Below are 8874 nucleotides of genomic sequence, written 5' to 3' on the forward strand. Positions count from 1 at the left end.
AGAACTGAGAAGGGAGGGTATATGGCCCAGTTCCATATAAATTAAGGACAAGGCTGCAAGAGCAAAATGAGACTGTGCAGCTACGTTCAAGCCAGCCAGGTAGTTCAACAGTGTGTGTGTGTGTGTGTGTGTTTACCGCAACGGCAGCAGGCGTGCAACATGTGAGGGCCCCGTGTTGACCTTGCCGCTGATTGGCTTGCTCGTCTCTCCCTCCGCTTTCTCATTGGTCGACGGTGGTTTCACATGAAGCTGAAAAGCAGACGACAGCGCCCTTGATCTCATTCAAGCTAGATGTTTCGGGCATAGTTTCACGCGATATAAGCCAGTACCAAAAAGCGTTTGTCAGAAGTTTGCTGCATACAAGTCCAGTTAGCGCGTGGGATCGGAGAAGAACAAAGATAGAATCAATATTTGTGGCGAGTGGGTTTCGAGACTCGACTCAACAAGTGGTGGAACACTCCATCACGCGATTTTCACGGAAACCGTAACTAAGAAAAAGTAAGTATAAATTTGTCACGGTAATAATTGATTTGCGGGGTGGCGATGTTCTCTGGTGCTCATTTGAAAATAAGCATAGTGAAATTTGTCTGGTGTTTCTCTATGGCTCACTTGATAATTGAGTGTAATTTGTCTTTGGTTTCCGTATGCGACGTTTGTGAAATTCAAGCTATGAATGATTCCATTCTTGATCGATCCACAGTATATTCACTTTGATTTATCATTGACGATGTATTCAAGATCAAACGTATGTTTTGTTGTAGCTTGTGTGAATGTCTTTTCTATGTTTATTTTGATTTTTTAAGCCATATTGGATATAAAAAAAAATTGTATATCACTATCACTGAACTACCATGACTGGGTCACTCTTAAATTGTATATGACAATCTTGATACCAGTGGATTCTTCAAAATCAGTCCTTAATTTTTTAATATTTTTTTTAGACTTAATTTTTAGCATTTAGTATTTTGAGCTGTTTCGAGGCTTTCGTTGTTCAAGTTAAACCAGCCCGCCTACTGACGAATAACTCGGTTCAGTTAACTCACAAGGTTTTTGATTGAAAGTATCAAATCTTGCCAGGTTATGGGATTGCCAGCCAACTAGGAGAAACACTGAGAGTAAGTGTGTATCGTGAGTTGGGAGGAAGGAGGGAGAACCGGTTTTTTTGGTTTTTTTTTTTTTAATGGAATAAATTCAATAACTGAACAATGCTTGTATGAGATAAATCATTCAGTAACTGTACACGCGCCGGCCAGAATCGTCTGATACTGACCTTGTTGCACCACCTGACGAGAGAAGCAACGGCGAAGTTGCCCAATGCTGTATTTGAACGCTCTGTGTGTGTGTCAGTGTGTGTGTGTGTGACTGGTTTAAATAAAATTTTAAGCGGAAGTAGACTGGAGTGGTGAGACAAGTATCTTAAGGTTCTGTGCGTTCAGCCGGTAGGCATGTACGGTATGATATGGTATTTGCTGATTGTCCCAAAAAGAGTAAGTGTGCCGCACTGACCCGGTTCCAATGCACTCTTCATCAACTGACCTCGTTTTGAGCGAGTCTTCGCTTCTAGTGTTGATAACAGGAACTGACTCTCAGACATGTACTTGTTCATTCTCAACGCCTTTTTCACTCCGTCCCTTGCGTGTCAAGTATGTCGTAGTTTCTCTGTCATTCAGTCTCTATTTATCTCTCTTGATTTTTGATGTCGTAGTTTCTCTGTCATTCAGTCTCTCTATTATCTCTCTTGATTTTGATTTTTGATATAACCAAGTCTCTTTTTGTGTGTAATATCTGATGCTTCATTAATGTCCATACCAGTATTTTTATTAACATAGAGAGAGAGATGGGGGTGGGGGGTTATTTTAGCTGTGTATGTGCGTGCTCCTGCCAGTGGTCCGGGCTGTTTTTATTAGTGTGCATCAGCCACCTTTCTTCGGATTGTGTGTATTTTGTGTTGCCTTTTGTGTCGAAGCAACAACTTTTGAATGGTATTGGTTTGTTTTTCAGTGTTTTGCATAATTTGGTTTTTTTCCATGCCCATGGATGGGTCGGTAAAAAAAAAACATGTTCAGCTATTTATCCCGTGATGTTTCGTCTCCTCCTTTCCTCCCCACCGACCCCTCTCTACGATTTTTGCAGATTCGTAAACGCAACGCATGCACGGCACACACGCATACACACACTCCGGCGCACACACACTGACGCCGCGGAACGCGCACACACAAACACACTGCTCACACACGCACGCACACTAACACAGCGACGCTTGTGAATATTTGCACTCAGTCGCGTATGTACTGAAATCGGAATCGGACCGACGACATACCGGAGACCTACGAAACAAAAGTCATGACCAACGCTTGTGATTATCACATTGCTGTACAGAAATGATTGAACGAATGAACGAACGAATGTTTTATTCAGATAAGGCCAGAGCCCCTTACTGAAGGGGGGTTCATTATGACATGACACAGTAAGTAGACACTTCAGATCAACCAAAATTTGTTAGCACAATATCAACCATATCAACCAAAATAGTTAACACAAATATTCAACAACATTCACGAGATAACTGTACGTAGTCTCTTCAGTCCTTCGTGTATATATAATATGGCTAAGTTATACAGAATACATTTCTGTCTTGAAGACATGAGTAAATTGAACCTAAAATTAGACGGATCTCTATTGTATTTCGGTTGACAGAAGTGATTGAGAGAGATTAGAGAGAGGGCTTCAGCACTAAATGACACGACTTGAGCATAGAACTCTTCCGTCCGTGAGTGCAGGTTGCACGGAAGACGGCCGATGCTGATACTCGCTCCGTGTCTGTCTGCCACAGACTGATAGGAATCACCCTCATCCCGACTGACTGACGTCAGTACATAATCTGACTCAGCGCCAGCGTCAATAACTGACGATCACGCCACTGTGGTGTTTGCTGACCGGCACGTCGGTTGTCAGTTGCTGTTGCTGTCTTTTTGTTCCGCACGCATTATAAACACCGATGAAGCGAATGAGTCGTTTAAACTACGTGATGGGTTTCCCCCATCTTGTTACAGCATATCCGTGATTTCGTTTTTGAAGTCTAGTTCCTTGTTTCTGTAACCTGGGCCGCGGGATTGCATAAGCGATATTACTTAGCAGCATCGCCTGTTGTGTTTGCTTTGCGTTACGAGGAATGTTCTTGAATCGAATGAACGTAGATTTAGGAAAAAATCTCAAGTTTTCATTGAGCAAACTTCGGCGCTACTGCTAATCGCTTGAACAACCCAGTCCAGCTGTAATGTCGTGATTGATAAGTACGATCAAAAAGGATTCGTCGGCTTTTTAGTCAGTTCGCGTAGGGTTAGGTATTGCCATTTTATCTCAAGCGGATAAGAAAGAGCCCCTCGATCTCTTTCTCCTACAAGGCTGAACTGCTGAATGATCAGTAACATATCTCGTTTTCTAGCCCCCCCCCCCCCACACACACACACATTTAACTACAAATTCAGCGTAAATATCAATTGCTTCACGCCGTTCCCTTTCTGCTGAGCAGCATTTATGCAGAGAGTTTCAGTTGCAGAGAATGGGGCACTATATCAAGGGAAGTGTTGACTCAGGCTGATGATGTCCCCCCCGCACCCACCTTCCTTTTTTTCAATAATTTGTTTTTATAACCAAAAGTGACCTACGAGTTTGATCTGGTCCTTCAGGTGAGGCAAAGAATACCAGTGCCACATAACCATGACGATAATCCTGAAAAGAAATGCTCTCATAACGAGTCAACAGAAAATGCATGTTGATAATGTTGGTCTCAGTTTCGGAGACGTTATGTTTGAACGACATGCGTTTTCGAAACTGCTTATTAAACATTATTTTCTATGGCTTGTGGACGACAGTTGCTAAAACTAGCTAGTGTCAGTGAGTGGTGTGCATGGTTTTGGTTTGACATCCTTTCCCTTGTTTAGCATGCAAACCACGAGTGTTTAAAAAAAAAAAATAATAATCCGCAGGTTTCCACAATTTCATGGACTGGATACTAACTCTGATATTGAAGAACCCGTTTAAAACTCTGATTGCCTTTGTCGGCAGTGCAGTGGTGCTTTTGTTGGCAGTGCAGTGGCTTTTCATTGCTGTGCACCGTGCATGTTGTATTGGTGCCCTTGTTGTTGAGGGTGGTGAGTGCTGGGCGTGAAGTGACGGTGAGGGTGTGGGTGTGTGTTTCAGGCATCACAATGTTGGACATCGTCCCCAGCGCGGACAGCCGGCCGTGCAGCATGATGTCGATGGACCTCAGCCCCTACCTGCTGTCGGTCAGTCCGCCTAACTCCGACTTCAGCCTGCACAGCCTCAGCTTAGCCTCCAACTACAGCCCTTACTCGTTCTTCTCCCCGCCCCCCGCCCGGTCCTCCACAACCTGCGTCCAGGTTTCCACAACCTGCGTCCAGGTTTCCACAACCTGTGTCAAGGTTTATGGCCCTTCCTGTGGTCTCAACACCACCCCTCTCAAGTCTATCATGTCTGCCAACTCTTCCAGAGACAAAGACAGTCACAGTGTCGACAGCGGGAGCTCTGAAAGCAATGTGTCTGCTGCAGAGTCCACTGTCGGTTCCCCCTCCGTATCATACAAGAGCTCCAAGCGCGTGTCTTTTGCGGACGATGCGGGCAAACCGCTGACAGAGGTCCGTATGATGCTGGACAACCCTTCAGCTCCGCCGACGTTGACAAGCCAAGGGTTGGCCGAGCTCTTCCACTTGGACGAACTGTCAGACAGCTTAGAGAACGAGCCTCCGCTCCTCACGCCTGTCCCGCAGCCCCTGGAAAAGCCAACCTTCGAGGAGGATTTGCGACGAAATCGGGTGGCGGTAGAAAATATTATCGTGAACGAGTACGACTTGACTTGCACCATCTACGTCGACAACCGCGCGTCGTCCAAGTGGGTTTTCGGGCGCTGCACCACGGACGGGTGGCAGAGTTTCAGAGACGTGACGGCCCTCTTCAACCAGACGAGGCGGCCAGGCTACGACACGTACCAGTTCACTCTGCACATCTCCCCCCCCTCCGACCGCTCCCACCCCATTCAGTTCGCCGTGTGCTACGAGGCCGATGGCATCCAGTGCTGGGACAACAACGCCGGCAACAACTACGTCGTGCACTGGAACCAGGACGCTGACCCTCATCAGCCGGCAAACTATCTCGGCGGCGAGGACCCCAACGCCAATTCCGTCAGCTCCAGCAACAGCCTGCTCAGGTGCCCGCAGGATGACCTGGAAACGGCTTACTACTGAACTGACGCCCTTTCCCCCCCCCCACCCCCACACCACCACCATCCTCCTTCCGGCCTGGAACAGGCCGACATAGTCCTTTAGTGCGCTGTGGCTTTCCCAGAGTGCCAGTAATGCAGCACTTCGGGCATGCAACTGTCAGTCACGTCTTGCTTTCATCCACCAGACACTGGACAAGCTGAGGCCTGACCCCGCTCAGAGCACGTAGGCAGGTGCCGACCCGCCACCCTGTCTCACCAGCACTGGGTTCTGACCGGCGGCGCTCTCTCATCGTGCTTGCAGCATATGACCTGGCTGGGTCTTGAAGAGGAAACGAATTCAAACGATTCCTTTGACAATTCCACATGCGACTAGTGTCATGGTGCTATTAACTGATGGACTTTCGAGCATGTGTAAATACGAATGCATGCACTGTTCCGTCTTCACGCACACACACGCGAGCGCGCGTGAGCACTTTCTTTTTTCTTTTCTGGTAAAATGAAGGGCATTGACAAACTTTTTGACAGTATCTGAAATCAACATTCACTTTAAAACAATGAGAAATATAGACTTAACATACGGCAACACGTACTGTATGTGGAATTTATTTCCCCTTTAGCTGCTTGTCATATTCTTCCCCTTCAACAATGTGAGGCATTTGAAGACACTTGAATATGAATCGAAAAGTGTACTTTGATTACATAAAGTATGCTTTCCCCCCTTTTTTTTTCAATGGAGCGCGGGGGAGACCCCTTCACAATTATTGTGATAAAAAAGGCTCTCCATTTATGGCAATAATCGGGACAAAACCCCGATATATGCAGAATACCACTGATGTTAATCTTGAATTAAAAGTACTTACTTTTTTGCGGACTGTTGACGAATCGATAGTGCCCATTTATTATTTCTCCATAAGATAATCGAAGTGAGCTTTTACTGAACAGCAGTTGTTAATAATAATAGAAATAAACATATATAGATGTGCAGTGTGAGTGAGAAGAACAGTTTGCAGGGTTTTGATTTCCTTTAGCTAATTCCACCACACTTGTCAAAAAACATCTTTCATTTCAGATTATTGGACATCCTTGTGTACCATAGGTTGTTTAGTTGTGGGTTTTGTAGTTGTTGTCTTTTCGTGTGATCATTAAAAAACAAAAACAAAAAGACATGAAGGCGGAGAAGAAAATGATTCTATTGATGAAAAACATAAGGAACGGCTCACGAGTGGGGGTGGGTGGGGGGTGTGATTTTCTCAACCTTACATACCCCCACCCCTGACTTCTTTCCAGCATTGATGTGTTGGACAATTATCAGCTTCTAACTTTATTTCACTGAATTTTTTCGGGGCGAGTTAATGTTTGGGAGTTGCCGTGTCTTAATTTTGCTCCCTTTTCCCTCCATCTTACCATTGAACGCTGAATGACGGAGAAGTAATCAATGAAAGTATTAGTTCCAGGCTAGTAGATCTTGTACAGGAACATGCTTGTGTGTAGAATATGTACAAGCAACAAAGGCAGCTATAGATTGTAAACGTGTTATGGTGAGGTGTTGGAAGTGCAAGTTGATTAATCATTGTGTGGATATCGACAGTGACGGTATGTGAGTGAGAGGGTGTGTGTCCCGAGGCAATAATTGGAATCGGTACAGAATAGTTACTTGGTTTACATACCGCTTGTTCCTCATTGCAATACCATTGTCCAGAATTCTTATGGGCTGCCTTGATTGACGTACTAACCATGCATTCCGTGTCAGTTCATCATCTTGGTTATAGCAGGTAGACCAATACACGTCGTTCGGTTTTTTGTTTGTTTTGTTTTTTGGGTTTTTTTTCGTTGAACGTTAATCTTCAAGACAGCTATCTTCCAGGTAGCTTCCAGCCACTTACCCTGCCCAGCGTGTGTCCAGTCTGCCAGAGCAACATGTGACCTGGGCCGTTACACCTGCCACTCGCAGACTGCTTTGGCGATTCATTTCCGGTGTTTTTTTGTTTGTTTTTAGTTAGAACTGATGTGAACAGAATATGAAGTTGAATGTAACCGATTTGGGATGGTTGACTTTCATATGTGTTTGTTTTGTGTGTGAAAAGGTGAATAAGTACGAACAGTGGTGAACGCTGTGTGATGTGTATTATACAGGTTCAGAGAGGTGATGCGAGTTGAATTAATGCATGTTTCGTAGTTCGTCAGAAAGTTTGGGGTGGAAAGGGTGGGGGCGGGGCGTGGCGACAGGTATCTAGAGATTACCTCTTCCTCTGCCGTGTGTGAATGTGAGATTCAGTAGGCCAGGCCGTCCCGACAGGTGTTAACCGCATCGAAACTGTACAAACTGCTGTGTGATGTCAAAGCATTGCGTGCTGCTCTTAAAAGACACAAGAATTGGTGGATCAGTACATGATAAGATCCATCCATTACCTATGCCATGTCTTTCGTTTGCCATGTGTGAAACCGGTTCTAGAAAAGATGTTTATATCTTATTTTATTTTCTTTCTTTTTTTTTTTTTTACATCTGGATCATTCAGGCCGGGTGGTGGCATACATGTACAAGCGTATGAAAGTTGCCGGCCCAATTGGTTGCCCAGATAGAACGGAGAGAGCTTTGTTGGCATGTTGTGTGAGTGAGTGTTGTTACGGGTAGATTTGTTGGTGTGACTAATGCTACGCCCGTGCTTCTTGGATCGGATTCAGCTGGTTGAGAACTGCTCGCTTTCTCTCGTCTCAGTCCCCCCCCCCCCCACCAACCCACCTCATTTCCTGTTTTCCCCGGTGTAGTGATATGCTAGTGGTTTATGATGAAGTGTTTCTTATGATTTAAAATTTTTTTTATTTCTATAACAAAACGCTATGTGTGCGTGCTTGCGCGCGTGTGTGTATGTTTGTGTGTTGTGTTGACACGCGCGCGCGAAAGAACTGCATCATAAACGACAGACGTGAACGAAAGAGTTCGTGTCTTCTTTTTCTTCCCATTCAGTTTGTATGCCTTTAATACTAAAACTTGCAATATTGCTACTGTATCGTTCAAATCAGATCCGTCGGCTATTGCGCTTTCATCACAACTATATAATGGCATTTATCCGGTTGAATGTGTATGGAGTGGGTTTGAGTTTTTCAGATTTGTTTGTTTTTAAACATTATCACTAATACAAAGTTAAGTGTCGGTGTATAACAGTATGTAGTGACTGTAGTCATTGTGTGAAATTTATATATTACGCCGTACATGTACGGTACGGTATATATACGTAGAGCTAGAGAGAGAGAAAAAATATATTTACAAACATTTGCTGTTCCGTCAGCGGTTGTGTTCATCAATGCCGGTGTGTTGAATATGAGTAGTGGGTGTCTTTGTTAAGGTACAAACACAAAACTGTAAATAAAAGTCTTCGATACATTGAAATTATGTGTGTGTGTGTGTGTGCATGCGTGCGTGCGTGCGTGCACTGTGACTGATGATGTTACAGTATGGTGTCGTGTGTGTGTGTGTTGAGAGAAGAGAGGAGATTCCAACAAGCATACAAGCATTGAATTGTACATTCATCGACTGAGTCAATTGTTTCAAACCTACAAAGTGCAAGACGGAGGGTGGGTGAGTTTCTGAGGGAGAGTGGTTTTCTTATATCCTAGTTTGTTTGTTTTTTTGT

The 8874-nt window shown here is 44.6% G+C and overlaps 1 protein-coding gene across 1 annotated transcript; it reads left to right on the top strand.

Annotated features, from left to right (window-relative positions):
• The first annotated feature begins 265 nt into the window (after positions 1–265).
• On the top strand, positions 266–8630 carry LOC143276401 (protein phosphatase 1 regulatory subunit 3B-like). Its single transcript, XM_076580889.1, has 2 exons — positions 266–498; positions 4204–8630. Exon 2 carries the CDS (start codon positions 4212–4214, stop codon positions 5262–5264), a length of 1053 nt encoding a protein of 350 aa, XP_076437004.1. The 5' UTR covers positions 266–498; positions 4204–4211; the 3' UTR covers positions 5265–8630.
• Positions 8631–8874: the final 244 nt, after the last annotated feature.

This window comes from Babylonia areolata, chromosome 2, assembly GCF_041734735.1.
Source record: "Babylonia areolata isolate BAREFJ2019XMU chromosome 2, ASM4173473v1, whole genome shotgun sequence".
NCBI lineage: Eukaryota > Metazoa > Mollusca > Gastropoda > Neogastropoda > Buccinidae > Babylonia > Babylonia areolata.

What these genes read in the sequence shown, in the direction of transcription:
- LOC143276401 (XM_076580889.1), top strand. Translation starts at nt 4,212, where the DNA reads ATGTTGGACATCGTCCCCAGCGCGGACAGCCGGCCGTGCAGCATGATG.